Genomic DNA, 24,121 nt, shown 5'->3' on the forward strand with positions numbered 1-24,121 from the left:
AGGCGGCTGTCAGCACCCTTCATCCCTCGAAGGACAGCTGCCCCCTTTCATCACTTTCTGTCACTCCCCCTCTGCCTGTCTACCTGGGTGAAAAGCACCCCATGGGTGCATCACGGCTGAGAGGTGCAGCCCCCCAGTGCAAACTCCATTTGTCTACTGAAGCCAAAGATGAGGGAAAAAAGACCATTTAAAAATAGACATTCTTCTATAAATAAATGGTGCTTCACTTAGCAAATTAATAGGACTTTCAGAAAAGGCTCACTTAGGCACACTGTGGATAACGATTTGCTACTTCACCATTCTGATCTTAAAACACACTCTAACGTCTTTGAGTGGAAAATGCCGGTACCTGGGGAAAACCACGAGAGGCAGCCAGTCTACACAGGGGCTGGGAGGCAGCCAGTCTACACAGGGGCTGGGTGGGTCTCGGAGCGTAAGGTACTAATGTTTACCCAACACTGCAGATAAACGGGCTTAAGAAACAAGGTTTTCCTTCCATTTTAATGGAGCCGGGGCTCAGAATCAGCTCTTTCCCCACATCTCACCGGGGGGCGAGAATGCCATTACCCGCAAAGCAAAGCGAAGTCAGCAGCTCTAGCGAAATCCAGAAACAGACATGAACCTGTTTTTCTGGGACAGAAAAGACGCAGCGGCACATTAATTAACAAGCATGTGAGCTCGGCTCTGTCCTAGCACGTGTTTGTTCGAATGCAAGTACTGACTCACGTGGTCTTCCCATTTCACAGATCAACAGACTGAAGTCCAGAGACAAGTAGTGACTTGACCAAGGCCACACAGCTGATCGCTGAAGGAGCCCAGGTTGAAACCCAGGCCATCTTGCTAAAGCTAGGACATGTGCTCCACCTCTGTGCTCTCTACCTGCCTCTCCGGGGAAGGGGCAGCGTGGACTCCACCCTCCGCTCCTCATTTCTCTCGCAGGGTGCCCTCGGGTGAGTGGCTTTACCTCCCAACTGGGGTTTCTTACTTTTAAAACAGAACTGGACTCTAAGCCCTGATGTGGCACGTGAAGACATGCTACGGCCCAGCTCCTGAGGATCTAGAAAGCTGTCTGTCTGGCTGCTGCACACAGTCCCGAGAGGCTGCCGATCGATCCTGACCCCAGTGCTCAACTAGGGATGCCCACTCCTTCCGCTGAGAGGTAGGCGCCAACCCTCTCCTCTTGAACTTGGGCTGGTCATACTGACTAGCCTGAAGAACAGAACCAGGTGGAAGGTCACTGTGAGACCTTGAAGTCTGGGTCATAAGAAGCCCCATAGCATGCCCCAACCTCCATCCCAACCCTGGACTCCCTGGGATGTTCCAGAAGCCAGTCACCACATCAGTGGGCTGACCAACCGGAGGCCGCCCTGCTGTGAGAAAGCCGAGGCTACCGGTGAGAAGAGGTTGCATGGAGACAGACGCCTGACCTGCCCCAGCCGCTCTGAGGGTCCCAGTCACCAGGCACAGGACCGAGGACTCTGTCGTAGACGTACCAGCCCCCGCAGGGGCAGGGAGAAGAACCAAGGAACCAAGCTGACACCAGCACCGAGAACAAGCTCTCGCGCCCAGACGAGTCAGCCCCGTCGACGCCGCGCCAGCCGAGGTCCGAGTCAGCACCGAGGCAAGCCCTCCCTGACATCCCCGTCCACGGAATCAACAGCACGATGAAACAGTCATCATCTGGTGCCCTGAAATTGTGAGCAGCTGCCAAGGGACAAGAACGCACCGAGGTCGGTGCGCACAGCCTGCGCCGGTTCCGGGTTACCGCGAGGCCTGGCACCCGAGGCCGGCAGCAGTCACGGGAAAAGAATATCCAAAATCCACCCGTGAAACAGATGCGCGTAGCCCAGGGATCGCCTCCTACTATCATTGCTTCTAGCACGGGGGCCATTGATACAACTGATACTAACTGTATCCCTATTGAAACGAATATTAATTAGCTCTTATTACTAAGAGTAAATATCCAGCATAGACACAAGTTCATTTTATGTGGCTAACAAACCCGAGGCCTTGGAGCTGTGGAAAGCTCACCCTACAGATGAGGGCACTGTGGCTCTGGGTGGCTTGCCCAAGGTCATGCAGCTGGGAAGTGGCTGAGTCGGGATTGGTGGTGGGAATCCAGAGCCGGAACCGTGACGGCTCCCCTGGCCGTTTCGGGGGGCTGTGGCGGACCACCTCTCTGGAGGCTGGTCAGGCTGCTTGCTGCCTCCTGCCACCTGTCTCCCCTTTGTTCCTCCAAACAGGTCTCACCTACACGAACATGCAGGCTGAGAAGCTTCTTGGCCCCATGCCATCCAGGGCCAACTGCTATGTGCTCCCTCGCTCATTCACGTGTTCATTCATTCATTCGCAAGCATTAACTGAGCACCTACTATGAGCTCCTGCAGTGTCGGTGCTGGAGACCGAGGAGCAGACCACTGGCCAGGCAGACAGAGCCTGAGCAAAACCATGCGGGGTGAGGGCCTGCAAGACAGGCGCTGGGGTAGGGACAGGTCCCAGACAAAGGCCGTCTTACCAGCTCCCAGTTGCGACCAGAGGGCAGGGCATGAGGTCAGAGTTCTGGCAGTCCAGGTCACGGGGGGTAAATCAGATACGTGCATTCAAGGTCTGATGTGCAAGATGAGGAGGAGAAAGGTGTCTCTCTCCTCCCCTGCCCAGACAGCGGGTGGGACGGAACAGGTGGCTGTGGGCACTTTCCTTTATAATCCCTACGCTTTCGTCACCTCTCACCTCCCACCCCCAGCCCCCGCCCCGCCAATCCCCTCTGTACCCACCACCCTTCCACCCCTTCTCGGCAGAGCAGGTAGACAGGTGCAGGGTTGAAGGTGTGGCCTGGCACTTCCCTCATCTATCACGGCGGTGCCAGGCTCCCTGTGGGGACACCTCAGCCCCCTCCTGGCCAACAAGCCCCAGCAAGTCTCATGCCCTGATCTGTTCTGGGGATGTAGTGACTGTCCGAAGTGTAGGACCACAGAAGGTCACTGGGGCAGCCTCTCCCTGGACGCGTCCGGCCCCACTCAGCCCAAGGAGAAAGAAGCCGGTGTCAGCTCCCCATCGAGCACATTCTAAAAGGGAGAGGGGCTGCACCTGCCTCGGGAGTGTGAGCAGCCGCCCAGACGGCTGCACCGGGAGACCTCCAGGCTGGAGAAGACTGGGGCCTCGGGGTCTGACCTGTCACAGACGATTTCACAGCTGAGTGGGTTGGAAGCCACCGGGGCTGCCCGTGGAGGGAAATGCTTCCAGAAGCTCTAGTCAGAGTGAGAAGGACATCATGCACCTCTGGGCTCAGCTTAGACTTCGCAGAAATGTCTGGGTTTTGTTTCACTGCATTTTTTAATCTGGACGGCTGGCACATAGCAAGCCTGGACGAACACTCAGGCCAGCAAAAACATCTGTGGCCACCCCTCTCTGGTGACACCACTGGGTGGTAAGAAGGCACTGGATAAGCCTCACCCTTGGTGGGGACAAAGTTTCATTGAAAGGATACACCAATGACTGGAGAGCCCCTTGCTGCCTCAGTTTCCCCACTGGACCAGTCATTGAACAAGCAGCTTTTTGACCTTTTGGTGACAAACCTTTTGATGACACCCTGGCAAAGCTTCATTTTTGTAATAACAGAGAGAGCGAATGGGGACCCTTGTGCGACAAAAATCTAGTTGGAAAAAAGGAGGAGCCGGACCCTCTGGGGGCGGAACCTGTTGATAAATGGGAGGGCTGACCCCTGTTCTGGAACCGTCCTCACCAACGGGCCCTCTGGCCTCCGAACGCAGCCACCACTTTGAGGCCTGCCGCTCTGCTGGGCTCTCTCGGCCGTGGCTTCCGCTCACGCTCAAAAAGGCTCCTACCTAGTTTCCGTAAGGAAATCTTTGTAGCAGTCCCAGCGGAAAAGTCACAAGTTTGACTTGAAAAAAGGAGCTACTTCAAAAGCATTGTCAGACCGAGGTGAAGGTTCCTTTAAAATGCATAAATTACAGGGGGTGTCCATTAATCAACCCACAGGCAGCCCCGCGGCGGGAGAGCTCTGGGTGGGGGTGCCGCAGCGACCCGCGGGGACACATCCGGGGGAGGCGAAGCGAATAAAATACACGCTGAATAAAAGAGTAAATTAATGTGTTTATTACTTACTGCCTGGACTGCGTGCATGCGTGTGTGTGTGTGTGTGTGTGTGTAGAAAAATGAAAGAAAAATGTAGAGTTTTTTTCAATAATAAAAAGGGAGTTGCACTGCGGGGCCCCTAGAGCTTGTGAAAAATTAAACTCGACGGATTCAAACTGTCCTATTTCCACTTCAAAAGAGATGAGGCACTGAGCTCTTCCCAACTTGTCTTCAAACGCCCAGCACCCTAGAAAGTTTCTTTAAAAAAATAAAGGCTCCCGTTCCCCCAAGCACTGTACCGGTTACTGTGCCCACCGTCTCTTCCTCTCCTAATTATACCCCTGTGAGTCTATTAATCAACTGGTAAATTATTTAGAGAGCGGCGCGCTGTCTCGCGCTGGTACAAACACGCCGCGCGCAGAGCCCTCCTGCATCCGGGCAGGGGTCCCTCGGGTCCCGCCTCCGCCCGCCGCCAGGCTGCACGCCGCTCGCCCGGGCTGCACCGAGCAAAACAAGCGATGCCGTTCAGCTTACCTCCTCAGACGGGAAGATTTACTTTGTCTTTCAACTCAGCAACTCCTTGCAAGTTTGTAACAAAAGAGAAAAGCTGCTCTATTGTCGAATCTTTCGTGTGCATTTAGTGCCGAGAATATTAATTCCCCCTAAAAGGGGCGGCAGTTCGGCAGAGCTCTGATCCACCGCCCCTGGGAGGCGGATGCATGGAAGGCTCTGGAAACGCTCATGATCCTGCCGGTTTGGGGCCGGCTGGGCTCGTGCATGTGATGAGGGCTGCGTTTGCTGGGCGAGAGGGCTCGTCACCGCAAAGGGTGCAAATGAGCCTCGGATCACCCCCCAAATCTCCTGCCTCCGCTCAGTTCGCTCAGGCCAGGAGGGACCTCCTCCAGACAGCAGTGTCTAGGAAAGAGGAGGGTGTGCGGGAGGGGGCGCAGGGGACACTCGCTGATCATGTCTTCCACGTTACTTTTGCGTCGCATCAGGACTGGTGCTCTTAGGGGAAAGTTCTTACACCAATTAAACAGCTGTTTTCTCACCTGGAAGTCAGTGCACCAAAGGAATCTGGGCCTTCGGGTCATTGAACTAAATTAGCTGCTGCGGGTGCCGACCGGGTTGGCTGGTGACAGAAGTGGCAGGACTTAGGAGCCCACTGCAATCGGGCCAACAGGCTGGCGGGCGGGTGTTGGAAGGCACGGTTCTCCGTCCTTCTCCTGGAGAGCCTCTTAAAGACTACGTCAAATGCCACTGCTGGGGACACGTCCACGCTGGCGGTCCCTTGACCTGACAATGCCGACACGTTCTGAAGGCAACACAGTCGAGTCAAGGCGAACATCTCACACACTTAGGGCCAAAACTCAAGCCAACAAGGACAAGATATGCCTTTGGCTGTTTCTCCTACTCTCCCTGGGTAGGCTTTCTCTAGAGAAAGCCCAAGCGATGTTGGAGAAAGGAAACCATGATCGGAGCCGTGAAGGCAGCCCTTCTGAACCAAAGAGACAGTCGTGGGCCACTAGTTGAACCCAGCAATCTGGAGGGAGGTCATGTCTCCCGCCACCAGTCTTGGGACCTTGCGTTCTGGCTGAAACACCCAAGGGCAAGGACACAAATCAAGCAGCGCAGACGTCGAACTGATGGTCTTAGCTGAGGCCGGTGAGGAAGGTCGGTTTCCTTCCAATGGGCAAAGACAGAACAGGTGCCTTCTCTGGGATGCTCCAGGCCTCCAGAAGGAAGAAATCCCACCTTCCACGAGACCCTTTGGTAGGAACGAAACCCCAGGAGGCGCTGAGCACCCCATCTGGAGGGATGACTACTGAGTCATCGCTCATTCAGGCAGAGTTGAGACCTTGGGGCTCCTTTGCCTGATTTTGGGAAAAGAAAGATGATCAGCACACTTGGGCATCACATGCCCTGGCAACGGATCCGCCGGCACCGCCCCTCTAACTTTAAATGGTATATAAACAGCTGAGAATGGATTTTTTCCCAAAACCCCAGAAGAGTTTTTCCTTGTTTCGGACCCACGTGGAAGTGACAGGAGCTTCCCGGCAGCTAAGCCCGCGTGATTTAAGGCCCAGCCCCATGTGTCATGCACACCCCAACTCCGTTGCCTGTCACAGAGGCTGCCTGCTTGAACACAGTACACGGAACTCTGGGGAATAAACAGGTTCTGTTCGCTGCAGCTAGAGTGGGAAGGAGTTTGGGAGGTCAGAACCATATATTTTAGAGTCTAGGACACAGAGGAAGCTTCTCCCCAACCCTCTGTCCGTGGTGCAGTCGCCAAGAGCTGGGATCAAGAGATTCAGAATGGACTACGAAGGGCCCTGGAGCCCTCTGTCCAGTAAATGTGGAAAGAAGGGAAAACAATGGTTATTAATTTTGCTGCTGATTCTGAAGAAGGAGGTGTTGGCAGCAGCTGTGACGGAGGAGAACATAGCTAAGTCTGCAGAGGGCGCAGCTGGGACGTAACATCACGAGGCCCCGCGGGGGGGACTGAGAGGCAGAGGCTCCGTGGGGAGAAGGATGACATCTGGATGGATCCTGCTGCGCTGGCGATGGTGGTGACGGTGACGGTGACCATGACTGTGAGGGTGGCCAAGATGCACCACCACTGCAGAGTCACCCGTCTCTGGGACTTGCGGCTCCGACGTGAGCGGAGAGAGTGCAAGAGCCTGTGGTGGCGGGGGTCCCGGGGAGGGCTGGGCAGGAGGGCTGGCGAGCAGGCCAGCAGCCAGGAGCGCAGGGCAGAGGCCCCAGCCCGGGAGGTCTGATATCTAGAAGGGTGCTGCCTGGTATAGGGGGTGGGGAGGTGGGTTTCTGCACTGGGGCGGACACGGAGGGAAGCTCTGGTGGTGACATCTGCCAGTTCTGCCCCAGGGTGACGGGGCCTCTGAGCCCTTACAAGAATCTCCATCCCTGTAGCCGAGCTCCTGGAAGCTTCTGGATTTCACACGTGGAAACACACGCAGGGGAGTAGCCAGGCACTCTCCACGTTCCCAGGAATGCTGCTGGCACCCAGAGCAGAGAAATTTGAAACACGCCTAAGCTTGTGAAGACGGACATCCAACAGGCCTCAACAGGCCCCCAAGAACAATGGAGGGTCGCCCCCATCTAGCTCTGCTGCAATTCCGCCAGCGGGCTGCCAGTGTTGGGGGTGGGTGCCTGGTTGCTCTCAGTATAGAGGGAACACCTTCGGAGCCCTGGGCAGCACCTGGGGGAGGAATTCTGCCCCCCTGCCTGGTGCCTCCCTCCTACTCAGAAAGGAGAGTCACTGGTTGGACCGGCGTGGGCCCTCCGGCTCCCAACCTCCGCGGGCTGGCCTCGCCCCCAGCGGGGTGGGCTGCCTCCCTCCGCCTGCTTCCACTCAGTCAGGGTTCTTCCCCGGGGAAGGTCTGAGGCCCATCTCCCCAGCCCCGTGGCCAGATGTGGCCATTTATCAGGAGGAGGTGTCTCCACTGGTTCGTCCCCAGGCCTGGACTGGGAAGCCACGTGAGCAAGGCCAAATGTATCCTCACGGCCCTGCTGGTCCCGGGGACCCAACGCTCCCCGGGAACGCTGGGTCCGCCTCCCACTGGGCTCCAAACCTGGGGAGCAGGGAAGTGACCTGCATCCGGGGCCCGGATGGGTGACACGAGACTCGGGCTCAGCGGCCCTCAGCAGGGCTGCCGACTGCGGTGACTCACGGAGAAGCCAAGCCGTGCTCGGCCGTGCGGAGCCTCGGTGTTCCTTCTGACCTTCCCTTCCAAACTGAGTTGGGTCAGAATCATTTACATTTTCTTGCTGTTTCAGCTGGTGGCGAAGCAGGTTCCTGCCAGACCTGGGTGGCCCTAGCGGCCTCGTAAGTGAGCCCCACGCTGTGGCTGTCTCAGAAGCTGCTTCTTGGCCAGTAGAGAGACCCCATGGGTGAATGAAAGTCAGTGCAATCTCTGTTCTCCCTGTGAGATCGGGACCAGTGAAACGACAGAATTCACTGCTTCTGTTAGCAAGAGACGGCAGTGGCTGCTGTTGTGTCTTTAATTTTGTGGGTGGTGCAGAAGGGCCAAGTCAACAGCAGGCACTGAGGAGACAACGGAGCGCAGAGCCCGGCTTTACAGCGACCTGTGGCCCAGGCTCCTTTGGAGTCACCAAAGAACACAAAGCGGAAGCCAGTTTCATGTCTTGCCCACCACTGGAAAGACCCTGGGGTTTATTCTCAGTGGTCAGGGAGCGAGGCATGTGCAGGTGGTCTGTGCAGACGGTGGGGACAGAGGAAGGGGCTCTGGGAGCCGAAGGGGGTGACAGGAGGTGGCCTCCGGAGGGCGCGCAGCCACGCCTGGAACCCACATCTGGGGTCAGGACTTTCAGCCTCTGGAGCTGTCCGTCGGCAAACCGGTGCTGTTTTCAACCACTGAGCCTGTTGCAGCCGCGACAGGGAACAAGAGACGGCGGGGCACGGAGGACGACACCCAGCGCACCACGCAGGGACGGCTCTCCCCCCGACAGGTGCTCAGGGGTGTTCACGAGCCTGCGCAGGTACTAGGGGAATCATTATGGTGTTTTTGAGGGAGCGCAAAAGTGGAAACCACCTAAATGCTTATTTTTGGTAACTCCTTATTTTGGCAAGAAAAAAAAAAGCCAAAAGGACAGAAAAGTTGCAAGAGGAGTCAGAGCTCCCATGTGCCTTTGCCTGCAGTCCACTGTCCGTGAGCGCGGCCTCATCTGTCTGGTCAGTCGTGGTCTTTCTCTCCGAACCACGATAACCTTGTTAGCAGGAAGTTCAACTGGCCTCCAGTCCATGCAGAGGACAGTTTTGCACCTTAGGTTGCCAAGAACCAGTGGCACTCGTGCCCGTGGATGGGGACCAGCATCGCGGGAGGGAGAGAGCTCGGACCAGGACTCCGACAGCACGCAAGCCAGGCCCCCGTGAGCACATCAAGTCCCTCCCTGTGGGAACCCTGCAACCTACGGACTCCTGTCCCCATCTCACCACGGAGAGGCCGCAGGCTCTGACGAGCGCTGCATGGCTCACAGGGGCAGCTCCAGGATCCAAACCAAACGAGGCAGCAGCGAAGCACACGCGGGCTTTCAGTCCTGCCCGGAGCCTCCCGCTTCCATGGCCTTCAATCCACACCCCGTGACGGAGGGATGAACAGACGCACTCGTCCACCAGCCTCTGTGCAGATCCCTGTGTCCAAAGGAGCTGAGCCCGCCTCACCGGAACCTCCCGCTGGGGGAATAGAGCACCTTGAAGGGGACTTGGGAGAGCCAAGCTAGGACATGGCCCCAGGGGGCCCTCAAGCTGATGGGTAGGAGCAAGCTGCCTGCTCTCGGGCATGTCCCCAAAACCCAAAAGATGGCAGAAGACAACCAGCGAGCGCTCCGCTGGGAGGGTGTCCTTGTCAAGACGCACGCCCTCTCGAGGAAAGGGGCAGCTCTCGTTCTGGGTTTTCCCCACAAGAGGCTCCCGTCAGACTCGGTGACCGCACAGGGGAGTGACCGCGCGCGAGGCAAGGGAGGAAGGTGTGGGTGTGTGCAGTGTGTCACGCGGGGAAGGAACGCCGGGTGCGGAGGGGCGCAGATGTGGCCTGGCTGTGCAGCCTCAGCGGCCCGGCCCCTTCTCCGTGGCTCATTTGCAGGCTCAGGAAATCAAACTAGAATGATCTCACAGGCGCCCTTCCTGGGGGCCGACAGAGACTGCTTCAGACGGTAGATCACAGAGGGGCCTGGAAGGACAATGTGGCCCGGCCTCCCTCCTCCAAGCCCCTGAGCACCAACAGCCATTCAGCCCTGGAGTCTGCAAAGCTGTCTGAGCCTTCTGGCTCCTGACCTCTGATGAAAGTGGAATACTGACCCGCAGTAATCCGGTACACCCAGTAATCAAGGATGTGGGCAGCTGTGTGGCCTCTCCTGGCTCTCGATTTTTGTGCTCTGTTATGAAAAGCATACATTCCCGAGAAACAGAAATACCCCAGCCCTCAGGGATAACACAGCATATCTACTTGCCCCTGGCTTGGGGCGGTGCCAGAAGCCAAAGGGCCCTGCCAGGGAACAAATGCAGAGCCTCTGCAGACAGGAAAGCCCAGTGTCCATTTCCCAGCTACTGTCCCCAAGCCGAGCCCCACACAGAGCCATCTGACCCCCAGAGCCCAGGTGGCTGTGGCCGCTGAGCCGCGTGTGGCCTACCTGCCATCTCCTTCTGGAAATAGGGCTTGATGAGCTCTCCGAGTTTTGACTCGTCGGCGACAGCCTCTTTCAGCAGCTGCCCACAGTGGACTGGGGGAGAGAGGAACAGAAAGACACCCATTAAATTTTCAACAGAAGGAAGAACAAGAAAAAAAGAAAGCCCGGTGCGGCCTGCTGGGGGAGAAAAAGGTCACTGCGAAAAATATAAAAGGGTTTTTCTGAGTGTGGGTGTGTGTCCAAGTGAAAGCAAATATCACAAAGGATCTGGGGAGTGAAGGAGCCGCTGAGGAGGGAGGTGCAGAATGAAAAGGACCGCACGTGGCAGAGAACGGACGAAACGTGGGCGGTGCAGGGAGGACGCACCGAGGCGTGACTGTGGGAGCTCCTGCGGGCGTCCCTCCACCTGGCATCCCGAGGGCGACACTGGCCAGGGCGGAGTGACGCCAGGGGCCGGGGGCGGGGGGAGTGGGGGCACCTGTTCACTCATGTCCACACCGGTGCTGCCCCGGGGAGACCAGGCGAGCTTGCCACCCCACAGCCCTTCCCATGGGCCAAGCGTTTCCGTGGGATGCAGCTATGTTTACAGGACCGATGGACACACTCACAACTGAGGCAGCTTGCTGGGGTTGCCCGGCCCGTAGCCACTAACCCTCTCTGGCTGGCCGGCCCGTGCAGAAAAGAGCCCTCATGTTGTGAGCCCCATCATGTCTCCAGACCCACGACACGGGCACCGGCGTGCCCGCGCGGCTTAAACAAACCCAGCCCCCGTTGTCTGTCCTTGGCAACGAGCTGCTAAGAGCCCAAGCGGGAAGGTTTTGGCTACGTTTCCATGATGGGTTGACTGCCCAGTCTTGCTTTTCTTAGCATTGAGACCAAGGGGTTTTCTTCATATATTAAAGAAACCAAACACTACTCCTAAAATTAAGTGAAAATGGTGAATGTGTAAGAGAAGGACCGTCACTGGGGCGCCTGGGTGGCTCAGTCGATAAGCATCTGCCTTTGGCTCAGGTTATGATCCCAGGGTCCTGGGATCGAATCCTACATAGGTTGCCTGCTCAGCGGGGAGCCTGCTTCTCCCTCTCCCACTCCCCCTGCTTGTGTTCCCTCTCTTGTTGTCTCTCTCTGTCAAATAAGTAAATAATAATCTTTTAAAAAAAGAAAAAAGAGAATGACCATCAGCAAAGACTTACCCCTCAGGGGTGACACGTTTGACTCACTGTGTGGAGGACAGCAGGGTTCATATCGAAAGCTGCCGGCCGTGTCACTCGCTAAAGGAACATGGGGGATGATGAAGGCCGACAAGATCTTTCTACATGGCAAGCCCTGTGCTCAGAATGCAAAGAGGTGCAGTGACCCGTCCCAGGTCACAGAACCACTAGGCACCCAAGCTGGGGTTCAAAGCCGTGTCTGTGTGACATCAAACCCACACTTAGCTTCCCATTCTGGCCAGACCTCCTAAGTAGCTTCGGTCATAAAAAGCTATAAAAGCTATAAAACCAACCAAAATGTGTGAAACAACTCTTTCCAGGCACTGGACCACCGACAGCACAGGGTCCAGACCTTTGAAAGGAGGGAGACACCCAAAGTGAGTCCCACCTTCACCCAGGATTTCTACCTATGAGCACTTTTCAAAGCACAGCACAGCAGAGGGAAAGGGGAGGCCAAATCAGAGCAGTGGGAAGCAGAGACTGGATTGGGAACTAGGATTTGGGGACCAAGGGGATGGAGAGAAGGGAGCTGTGCAGAGAAGTAGCTCCAGAAACCCTGGGGTCTTTGGTCAATGCAAAGCCGCACACATGGTGAGTGAGACCCGCCCCCGCCCGGGCCTGACAGAGACAAGCTCCCCGGAGGCTGTGAGCTGAGGGGGAGGCACCCAGTGCTCGGGGATGTTGGCCCTCGGACAGCCAGAGAGAGAGGTGGTGCCGGATGCCCAGCCAGCTGAGACTCTGGGTGTGGGGGCACACGAGCCCGAGAAGAGACACACTCTGGTCTCATCTGAACAAACACGAGAAGTCAGCCTCCATGGGATCACGCGGATCCTTCAGCAAATTAACTGCCTGTTAGAACGCAACTCTTAACTCCATATTCTTCAAGCAGAACCACACCATCCAGACTCTCAGCAAAGGGAGATCCATGGTGTCTAATATATACTAAAAATCGACTTGAAATGCAAAAACCAGTCCATCAACCCATCAGGGAAGTGTGACCCCTGCAAAGAGAGAAAACAGGCTACAGAATCAGATCAAGAGATGACACGGATGTCGGAACAAGCATACAAGAACGATACAACGGCAATCGTGAGTATTTTTAAACCTGGAAAGGAAAAGACGGTTAAAAGAGTGAGCAGTTGGGGAATCCCAGCAGAAACATGGAAACTGTATAAAAGAACCAGATGCAAAGCCTAGAACTGGAAAATACAGTATCTCGCGTGGAAAATCCTTGGATAGGCTGCAACCTGTGAATCTGAAGACAGGAAAACGGGCCACAGAGAGTATCCAAACTGAAGCAAAGAGAAGGTTAAGGGAGGCCTGGAAAGAAAGGACAGACCCAGGGGCGCCTGAGTGGCTCGGTGGGTTGAAGCCTCTGCCTTCGGCTCAGGTCATGATCCCAGGGTCCTGGGATTGAGCCCCGCATCGGGCTCTCTGCTCAGCGGGAGGCCTGCTTCCCTTCCTCTCTCTGCCTGCCTCTCTGCCTACTTGTGATCTCTGTCTGTCAAATAAATAAAAATCATTTAAAAAAAAAAAAAAGAAGAAAAGGACAGACCCAGAGGGAGCTGGCAGACAGTATCACTCAGTCTCACGTCCGTGTGACCAGAGTTCCAGGAAGCAGAGGGACGTGGGGGACGGAGGGAATAAGGAGGGGGGGAGGGAGAGACAGAAAAAAATACATGAGAAAAAAGGTCAAGAGAAGTTCACAAACCGAAAAAAAAAAAAAAATCAAAATATGATGAAAAATCTCAATCCACAAGTCCGAGAATCTCCAGGGCCCAAGCAGAATAAACACCAAGTAACCCCACGTTCCCACTTAGGTATTTCATAGTTAGATTTCTGGAAACTAAAGACAAAGAGGAAACACTGAAAGCAGGTGGGTGGGGGAGGTGCTTGGTATGGAGCAGAACAAGGATCAAAACAGTCTCCCAAGTTCTCATCAGAAGCAACGCGCGCCGTAAGACAATGGGGTGACGTGTTTAAAGTGCGAAGAGGAAAACACCTGTCAACGTAGATTTCTGCGTGTGGCAGAGGCGTGCTTTAAGAATGAAGGTGGAATAAAGACATTTCTAGCAGATGAAAGCTGAGTTTGTCGCCAGCAGACCCGTGCTACAAGAAATGTTAAAGGAAGTTCTTTAGGTGGCAAGAGACTATCACATGGAAATGCAGATGGAAACAAACATGTGACGGTGTGTGTGGGGACCGACCAGAGCCCTGACACGTGACGGTGTGTGTGGGGACCGACCAGAGCCCTAACACGTGATGGTGTGTGTGGGACCGACCAGAGCCCTGACACGTGACGGTGTGTGTGGGTACCGACCAGAGCCCTGACACGTGACGGTGTGTGTGGGGACCGACCAGAGCCCTGACACGTGACGGTGTGTGTGGGTACCGACCAGAGCCCTGACACGTGATGATGTGTGTGGGACCGACCAGAGCCCTGACACGTGATGGTGTGTGGGTACTGACCAGAGCCCTGACACGTGACAGTGTGTGTGGGACCGACCAGAGCCCTGACACGTGACAGTGTGTGTGGGACCGACCAGAGCCCTGACACGTGACGGTGTGTGTGGGACCGACCAGAGCCTTCCCCTTCATTTCTTCCCTTAAAAAAAAACAACAACCAAATGACTAAAGCAAAAATAACTGCAACCTATTGTAGTGTTTATAACATGTGGAAATAAGATGTCTGGCCAAAAACAACACCAGGGAGGTGGCCACGGCAAACGGAAAGATGTCCACTGTGGGTTCTCCGGTTACGGTATTAACTCGAGGCACACCCTGAGAAGGACATGAGGCTCTGTGAGCCCTAGAGTGACCAACAAAACAAATCTGAGAGATACAGCTGAAAAGGCAATGGAGGAAATAAAATGCACTTTTAAACAACATCTGGTTACTCCAACAGCTGGCGGGAAAGGAGGAACAGAGAAGACGTAACAGAAGGCAAAAAACCAGGATGGTAGGCTTGCAACCATACTAAAAAGGTTTAGTACGACTTTAGTATGACTTAAAAAGGAGATGTACTTCAATTAAAAGGCAGAAAATGTCAGACTGGATTTTTAAGAAAGCAAGATCCAATTATATGTTGTGTATAAGACACAGATAATTTAAAAGAGAAAGCACAGAATATATACCACCCAATCCTAGGAGAGCCGCAGGGGCTCCGTGACTATCCGATGAAGTACACTTCAGGAAAGAGCGTTACTGAGGAGACAGCGGAGCGTCTCCCAACGAGAAGGTGGTCACTTCATCAAGAAGACGCAGCAGTCCTCAGTGTACGTGCTCCCAGTACACTGCAAACGACACGGGGCAGAGACTGGCAGAGCAGTAGACTCATGCACAGTCAGAGCTGGAGACTGTAACGTATCTCCCTCGGTAAGTGAGAAAACAGTAGCGAGAAATCATCAAGGACAGGGGAGAACTGGGCAGCCCCGCACACACCTCACCCTAGCTGACACTGCTGGGGACTATATCCACCAAGGCCAGGTACATACTCTTTCCAAGTGCACATGGAATCCACCGACAGAGACCCCACGCTGAGCCATAAGTGTCAGTGAATTTCAAAGGACTGAAATCATACAAGGTGTGTTCTCTGAGCACGACAGAATTAGAGATCAATACTCCTCCCCCAAATCCGGAAAATTCCCCCATATTTGGAAATTAAGCAATGCATTTGTACATAACACGTAAGTCAAAACAGAAACCATAATGAGCATCCAACTCTCGGTTTCAGCTCAGGTTGTGATGTCAGGGTCCTGGGATGGAGCCCCACATTGGGCTCTGCGCTCAGCGTGGAGTCTGCCTGAGATTATCCGCTTCCCTCCGGCCCTCCCTCTCATGCTCTCTCTCTCTCTCTCTAAAATGAAGAAATAAACTTTAAAAAAAAAAAAAGGAAACCACAAGGCAGATAAAACATTTGGAACTGAATGATAAAACACAACAGATTAAAATTTTGTGAGATGTGGGGAAACAAGTGTTTAGAGGAACTGTGGCGTGTCAGGGCTTCCATTATGTAAGAATGGTTTAAAACCCCGGCCGGGCGCCTGGGTGGCTCAGTGGGTTAAGCCTCTGCCTTAGGCTCAGGTCATGATCCCAGGGTCCTGGGATCGAGTCCCATATCAGGCTCTCTGCTCAGCAGGGAGCCTGCTTCCTCCTCTCTCTCTGCCTGCCTCTCTGCCTACTTGTGATCTCTCTCTGTCAAATAAATAAATAAAATCTTAAAAAAAAAAAAAAAGAAAAACAGCCGACGATCACCTCGCTCCACAGTGTCTCCTAACGGCTCCCAGCACCAAGGCTCTGGACACAGTCAGACCTGGAACTGCATGGGGAGGGAGTTCACTCCCTGCCCCAGCCCGGCCTTGCGCCTGGATCCTTGTGCTCCGCTCTGGGTCTCTCCACACCTTCTCTGCTCTTCTTAGAGCAAGCACTCAATGAGGACGATTATGACCTTTTTTAAAAAAAAATTTTTTTAAATATTGTATTTATTTATTTGTCAGAGAGAGAGAGAGAGAGAGCGAGCACAGGCAGACAGAGAGGCAGGCAGAGTCAGAGGGAGAAGCAGGCTCGCTGCCAAGCAAGGAACCCGATGTGGGACTCAATCCCAGGACGCTGGGATCACGACCTGAGCCGAAGGCAGATGCTTAACCAACTGAGCCACTGAGGCGTCCCTTAAAAAACAATTTCTTTAAATATTTTATTTATTTGACAGACAGAGATCACAAGTAGGCAGAGAGGCAGGCAGAAAGAGAGGAGGAAGAAGGCTCCCCGTTGAGCAGAGAGCCTGATGCGGGACTCGATCCCAGGACCCTGAGATCATGACCTGAGCCAAAGGCAGAGGCTTAACCCACTGAGCCACCCAGGTGCCCCTGATCATGATATTTTAATAAAATTTTTCATGGTTGTCTCTGGTTAGAAAATGTGTACTTATTGCAATAAAAAAAATCAGAGTTGTATAATACGCCACCATACAGAGACAGCCAGTTTGATGAGTTCCTTCAGATGGTTTCTGCATGTACGTAACACAGTTTTTTAAACAAAAATGAGATCACGCCTGGAACACGGTCAGTGACGGACAGGCTCGCACCCCTCCCTCACTGAACAGCAGATCACGGACATCGAGTCACTTTATAGGTTTCTTTTTAATCGTCCCCTCTTCGTTTTAACTAACAATGACAGAATGAGTGCTGTAGTGGATGGGTTTCCCGCAACTTCCTTAACTGTCTTCTTATTAACCGAGTCCAGGCAGCCCCGGCTTTGGTGACGCACCCGCGCATCTCTTCTTCACCGTCTGGGGGTTTCAGCGGAATCAAATCCGCAGAGTGAAGTCACTGGGCCCCGGATTTGCAGGGTTCACACCAACGACGCCTCTGTCTTTCAGAAAGTTGTGCCTTTCTATGTTCTCACCAACTGTACACCCCAGTCTCCCAATCAATCTTGCCGGCCTGAGTGTTGGGCTGCTTGCTTGTTTGGAGCTGTTTTCCTGTCACGGGAAGAGCCATAAGCGGGGAGAGGGGAGCCCCGGGGGGCAGGCGGCTCTGGGAACTCTGGGCACACACAGGCCTGTGCAGAGAACCCTCCGCGGACAGCGCCTCTGCCGACCGGGGAGCCCTCGGATCAGTTTACGGGGTTCTCCTGATGTCTTCAGCTTACCAAGGATGCCTTGGAGAAAAGTGAACTTTCTGAGTTAGCTCAATTACCGAAAAAAGCCCCCCAAAGGCTCTTTAGGTAACAAAGCAGAAACCATGATGAGCTTTCCTATTTTCAGTTTTGGAAGAAATCTAGGCCCGTAATCTCATTCTTTGCGATTAGTACGTGGAAAACAATGTAAAGTGAAAAATGTTTTCCTTGACTGACGGCCTGCGCCAACAGCACACGGCCCGGTGACGGCGCCCAAACCAAGGCTGTGCACTGTATTACGGGGCTGGGATGAGAGCCAAGGCTTGTAGACGTGCCCTCCGCCGCTCCTGCCCTGGACTTCACCGTCACCTCCATAGACACGTGGGGGCAGGGACAAGCAGGCCAGTGCTCACTCTTACCAAAGGAGCCACAACCGTAGCTGCAAATTCAGCCTTGTAATACTTCAAGAGGTAAAGCCCAAAGAAGGAATTACCTGAGTAATTCAGTTTAAATTAAAAAAAAAAAAAAATCCGCATTTTTCACCCCGAGGTGTCCAGGGTTTTTCCATGCTAATCAAGCCAGAGTCCGACTGTGCAGTGTCTTCATGAGACTACTGACAGGACCGTTACTGTTTCCATTACTAATCAGAATAATCACTCCGTTCCCTAGTTCATGTTATAGATATGGTTTTGGCTGCTGCCTCCTGGCTGGTCTGTCAGTAGCTTTGAGATTTCATACTGGAGGACACCCATTTGAAAAACATCTTTAGGGACGCCTGGGTGGCTCTGTTGTCAGGTGTCTGCCTTCGGCTCAAGTCATGATCCTGGAGTCCTGCGATCGAGTCCGGCATCGGGCTCCCGGCTCAGCGGGGAGCCTGCTTCTCCCTCTGACCCTCCCCCTTCTCATGCTGTTTCTCACTCAAATAAATAAATAAATAAAACTCTTCCCCAAAAAAAGCATCTTCGTCGAAACATTGACAATTCCAGGTTGATGCATGTACATTCGTGTGTGTACACACATGTATTTTGATGGTGTATCTGCAGAGTTTGGAGGTATGTTTATGCATATTTTTATATTTGGGGCACAGGACTCTTTTCTCTCTCCATAAGTAGAGGTGACTCGGGCTTGTGGGGCATTTCCTGGAGGTGGCGTTGCTGGCGAGGGCGGCTCTCACTTCTTCCTGCTTCCCCGCTCCGGTCCTCCATAAGGCAGGCTAGCATCCCCACCCGCCGGAGGCCGCCTTGGGACAGGCCTGGAGAACTGATTTCAATATTTTCTCTCCTCCTGGTAAAATATTTATTGAAACTGTGCGAGCCAGGAGTCCTCTGGTTCAGAAATCGTTTGCCTGCAAGCACGCTGACGCGGGTTTGGGGGGAGCCAACCGGGACGGGAGAAAATAAATCCACAGCCGCCCCGGATTACACAACAGCTGTGGCTTCCGGGGAGGCCGCCGGGGCTGGAGGACGTGCCCTGCGGAGCCCAGAAGCACGACTGCTCCAGAGGCAGGAACAAATGACGACTGGAAACGTGCTGCCTCTCTGGATGTGTTTTTAGCGGTTAGTGTTTTAATGGCCATATTCTTTGCGAGGAACAAAGCTGATCTGTGCAAAGACGGACTGCCTGAACGTCGCTGACGGCCGAGAGCAAGAATGAGAAGCGAGACTGACAATCTCCACACACCCACGAGGAGGGAAAGCCGAGGAGGGCGGTGGGGGGGCAGGCGGGCAGGGAAGCCTCCAGAAACAGGGCGCAGCCGAGGCACTCACCATTGACGAGGCCGTATTTCTGGGCCAGGAGGGCCGCCTGCAGACTTTTCCCACTGCCCACGGGCCCGCAAAGCAGCACCCGTGGAGTGAACGGGGCATTAGATCGATGGCTGGTCTGGACGTAGGTCAGAGCTAGAAAGAGACGATGGGAGGACAGTAAACTCGGGTCCCGAAGAAAGGGAAACCGGCTTTCAGCACCTGTGCTCGGGCAGGTGCTCTCAACAGCCGCAATTACCTCTCTCGCTCGCAGCTGCGTGGAGACCCACTGTAAGCGGACCCACGATCTTAGCGACAGTCCTCACCATGACGTCACGCACCAGCTCGTGTGAACCGCTGAGCTAAGTGCTCTGCGGACATCATCTCATTCCAGGGGTGCGACATTCCCACGGGAGATGTCAGGCTCTGGCCCCGTTTTGCCAAGAGCTGGCTGGGCTGGGGGGGGGCTCTCCCTAACCTGCTGCCCGGGTAACATGTTCTGCCCCTGAGAATAAGCTTGAGGAAGCCATCCCAGCCCCACGCCCCTCCATCCTCAGAAGTGCCACGATCCAGGCACATCTGAAACACACGAACACTAGGGGCAAAGCCGCCTGCTTGCAAACGATGCTTAATTTACAGTAAATAACTAAGTTAATTAGAAGTAATGATCCCCCTGACAATCTCAACATCTAATTATTCTTTTTAAAAATGTGTGGCTGCTGCATGCACTGCAGAGAGATTAAAAAAACAACACAGAGAGAATTTGGCATTCCAATTTTCAATTTATCTGTCTGCATTATTAATTAATAATAATTAATATGCAGACACTCACATTTTTATTTACAATTCCAGGCATGAATTCTTTATGAACGATCATATGAACTTTTAAATTTAATTAAGTAATTTGGAAGTAATTAATGTGTAAATTCAGAATCATGCCATAAGATAAATGCTGTGGCTGTTTATCTTCAGAACGTAGTGTTTGCTACTAAAGACCCTTCCGAGATGCAAAACCACTGGAAAGCGGCATGGTATCCATAGCCCGGATTATTTTAGAGATATTTTCTAGACTTTTTCCCCCACAACAGACCTATTGACCCCCTCGGGGAGCAAGGCTGTGCGGTCCCTGTTTGGGACTCCTGGGTGGGGGTCAAGGGAACAGCCAGCACAGGGAGCTCAGAAGCACCCCCCCCCCAACCAAAACAAAACTTTCCTTAAAGAGATTGGAGAGAATATACCAGCGAGGGCCATCGGCAACTGCTGAGGGTCATTTTTATGGTGCCATCTACCCGGCATTGTGTGGAAGGCGGTACTTGGTTGAATGTGGAGACAATTACAAATTATAATTCAGCTGCTCTGGGAGAGAATCGTTCTAACTTTCCCTGGCCTCTCTGGACAGGACCTTGAGTCCCAACAGCAATGATGTCTGACATTACTGGGCTCTTCTTCGTACCCGTTGCTGGACCCATCCCTGTGGAGAGGGGATTTGCAGAGTTCCAAGTAATCCTCCCCCAAGCCGATGAGGAAGACACGATTTTTGTTCCCATTTTAGGAATGACAAAACTGAGGGCAACAAGGTACGAGAGTTGCCCAACACTGCACAGCTGATGTGTGGTGGGGATGAGATTTGAACACAGGGCCCCTGGCTCCAGAGTCTCAGGGCTCAACCTTTACACACACACGCGCACACACACACACGAACAGGCACCTGCTCCAACCGTTGTCCGCGAACCTTTGTTAGTGCTCCAGTGACAGTGCGGGGTTGGGCGTGGGGCTGCTGACCCCGGCTCTGAGCGGACTCAAGACCCTGAGCCGTGCTGCAGGTCGACCCTGGGATGAGGACGGTCGAGGCGCCCAGGGAGCCCCCCGCCATTAGCATTTACCCTGGTAGAAGACATCCACGCACGGCTGGTCAGCGTTGATGACTTTCAGGACTTTGGGGTAAGCAGGGAGGATCCTGACGATGTTCCTGTGGTACTCCAGCAGCTTCCGTGCCGTCTCCATCTCCGAGATGTCCCCCGGCACTATCAGTCGGTTCTGGACTTCAGACTCGGAGGGCCAGTCAAAGGTGGTATGATAGATCTCTGCGTGGGGGAGGGGCACGGGGTCAGAGTCACTGCCCAGGGCGTGCTATCTGGGGGCCGAAGCCTGTGTGAGTCTCGGGCTGCTGATCCACACTAAGCGTGTGGGACGAGCCTGGGCTCTATTAAAAAATCACAGAAGGATGGGGGGCGCCTGCGTGGTGCTGTCGGCCGAGGGTCCAAATCTTGGTTTCGGCCAGGGTCGTGATCCCGGGGCTGTGATCCCAGGGCCATGGGATCAAGCCCTGCGTCTGGCTCTGTGCTTAATGTAGAGTCTGCTTGGGATTCTCACTCCCTCTACCCCTCCCACTCGTGCTCTCTCTCTCTCTCTCCAAAATGAACACAGAAATCTTTAAAAAAAGAACAAAAGGATAAGGGTTCTCAGTGTAACGGAAGGACGGCCGTGGCTTCTGAGGGCCCCTATCGTGGGCCACCTGCACGCAGCTGTCTTCACGGCAATCAGATCACAAGGGAGGTCTCACCCAGGGACAGGGAAGGAAACAGAGTGTTGGTGATGCTGGGCAACTCATCCCACATCACACAGATGAAAAGGGGGCGGCTGGGGTCTTCAAATCCAGGGCGGTCTGCTGCCAAAGCCTAAGGCCAGAGTTCAAGGGCCCCGGCCCCCTGCTGAACTGCCTAGTCTTTGAAAGCGGAGAACCAGCTCAACATCTCCTGGGCTCCTCCTTCAGCCCCTGGAACCCCCATCTCCTCCTTGGCTGGAGTTTATCATCTCCCAAGCGACGTCCGGCTCCAGGCCCAGCCTGCAGCATCTGATCCTATGTGGCCCCCACGGGGCCTTCTGCAGGTGCCCGAAGTGGAGAAGTGCCCAGTAAATGGTGGGCGGCCTGTTACTCTGATAATCATTGATCATTGATCGTGTCTGAAACTCCACGGAGCGGGGTGCAGTAGAGACGGCATACCTCTCGTTTGAGGGTCGATTCTCTTGCCCAAGTTTCTCTCAATCAGGACAGTGTCAGGAGCGCTCAGCACAACTGGACAGAAAAAGAAGATGGCACAACCAGGCATGGTGGGCAGCAGGTCCCAGACGCTGGAATCTCGTGGGCCAATCACCTGTCTCGTGTCTCTCTTGCTGTGGAACGAGACACTAACACAACCACCATCTCCCGCCCCAGGAGTCCTGTAGAGTGATCTTCTCGGCACCAGACCACGAAGAGACAGTCTCAGGACAGCGGGCAGGCCACCCTTGAACACATACCTAACAATTTTCACTGTAATAACGTTCCAAGGCACATCTTTGTGCGGAACGCCCTTGCCATATTTTGGACTATTTCCAAAAGAGAGTTTCTCTGATGTGGGATTCCTGGAGAACAAGGAACCACCAGGATCAAAACAAAACCTCCTTCCTCCAAGAGCTATCCCCGAATGCCTTGAGCTTTATGAAAATTTCAAGTATGTTGTCCTCTTTCCTGCTGGGATAGGACAGGGCTGAGGGTCGGCACTGGGAACAGGAGATAGAGGGCAGATGCTCGCTCATGGGGTGTGGGCACGGCAGCCCTGACCGGGGGGCCCTTCGCAGGCTACTCACTGACGTGTCTGGGGGTGATCCCCAGGGTCTGCATCATCAGGGCCTGCTCCCGAGTTTCAGGGACGCCATCCAGAATCCAACCCTAGGCAGAGGATTTGGAAAGGTGCTCATCTGTCCCACATTGTCACTCATTCAGTCTCATTCCCATTTCGCACCATTTTAAAATCCGCTCTAAGTACCTCTTGATGCACACAGAAGATCCTGGAAACAGATTTCTATTTTTTAAATTAAATTTTTCAGAAGGGGAGAGAGGCAGAGGGAGAGGGAGAGAAAAAGTCCCAGGCAGACGCCCCACTGAGCGTGGAGCCTGACACGGGGCCACTCCCATGACCCTGAGAGCATGACCTGAGCGGAAATCAAGAGTCAGACACTTAGCCGATTAGGCCACCCAGGTACCCCCTGAAAATAGATTTCTAAAAGTTGGCACCTTCTTTTGTGACTTTTGACACATTCTGCCATGTTACTCTGCAAAACCTACTGGCCAGTGTATGAACCAACCAACAAGAACCTCCGGTCACTTGTTTCCCTGTGTCTTTGTCGACGTCCAGCATGATCAGGGGGAAAATCTGTCTGGCAGCGCAGGGGATATCACTGATGCTTTAGCCTATCTTTTCTCCTCCGAATGTCATTTTTGTCACTGTCTGAATGCTGACACCATGCTGGCTCTGGCATCTTCCTGCCTGTAGACTCTAGAATCGTCCTCATGCCATTAAAAACAATAAATGTCTTTAAGTAGACTCTATGCCCAATAGGGGGCTCAAACTTACAACCCTGAGATCAAGATCGCACGCTCCACTGACTGCCTCCCAGACGCCCCTCATGCCATTTAAAATGTTGTTGCATAATGTTTGTTATATCGAATAGGATATGTCCCTCCTTCTTTTTTCTTATTTTCAAAATGTGTTCTTCCAAGTAAGCAGCAAAAATATTTTTCAGGTTCAAAAACAGAAATTCCACTAGGATTTCGGAATGACATTAAATACATACATGTATGAAGAACTGACATGTTCCCAATCTCACTGCCTTCCCTTCCCATCATTTGAGTGGATATATTTTATGTCCCTCAGCGAGGTTCACGTTAAACAGTTTCTAAAAGTCCTCTCACGGGCCAGGAGTCTAGAGTGACTCACACACTTTTTAATGGTTCAGATTTGATGCCCAGATACATGATTAAAGTGAGCTTTGCGAGAGTGAAATAAAGTAGCCCCCGGTCTCAGCCGCCCCTCTGCAGTGAGGCGTCAGGCGGCCACTCCGGAGGCTGCGTTTCTGACACTGGCCCCCAGAAGGGGACCTCCTCCCATCCCCGCTGCAGACCCCTCCCTCACATCATTAGGAGAACTTAGTTGCTTATGGTTAGAGAATGGACCTATAGGGGTGAACTCAGATTCATGGTCATTTATAACCCACAACAACTGATTCACAGAACACCGTGTGTTCCTAAAAAGGAACTAACCAGAAAAGGGCATGCATTTCTTCAATATTAAAATATTTAGGTTCCAATGGCCTCCACTGACAGTTAAAAAAAAACAACCCAAAACTAAACAAATTTACAGAGTAAAGAGTGTTGGAAAAATCAGGCATGCTTTCATTAATTTCTTAAATTATGCAGGAAAACACGCAGCCTATGGAACCCTGGTTTCTAGAGCTAATGAAGCAAAA

At 53.5% G+C, this 24,121-nt stretch overlaps 1 protein-coding gene across 2 annotated transcripts in view; it reads right to left on the bottom strand.

Moving 5' to 3' along the window:
• Positions 1 to 24,121, bottom strand: part of AK8 (adenylate kinase 8) — a 117,419-nt gene that overhangs the window by 58,568 nt on the left and 34,730 nt on the right. For both annotated transcript variants that reach the window (XM_082696132.1, XM_082696133.1), the window contains exons 6-10: positions 22,463 to 22,544; positions 21,837 to 21,908; positions 20,716 to 20,916; positions 18,857 to 18,988; positions 10,267 to 10,356 (exon numbers count right to left, since the gene is read on the bottom strand). In XM_082696132.1, the coding sequence (XP_082552258.1) occupies positions 10,267 to 10,356; positions 18,857 to 18,988; positions 20,716 to 20,916; positions 21,837 to 21,908; positions 22,463 to 22,544 (577 nt within the window). The remainder of the gene's footprint in view (positions 1 to 10,266; positions 10,357 to 18,856; positions 18,989 to 20,715; positions 20,917 to 21,836; positions 21,909 to 22,462; positions 22,545 to 24,121) is intronic.

The sequence above is a fragment of the Mustela nivalis genome, assembly GCF_964662115.1.
Source record: "Mustela nivalis genome assembly, chromosome: 13".
Classification (NCBI taxonomy): Eukaryota; Metazoa; Chordata; class Mammalia; order Carnivora; family Mustelidae; genus Mustela; species Mustela nivalis.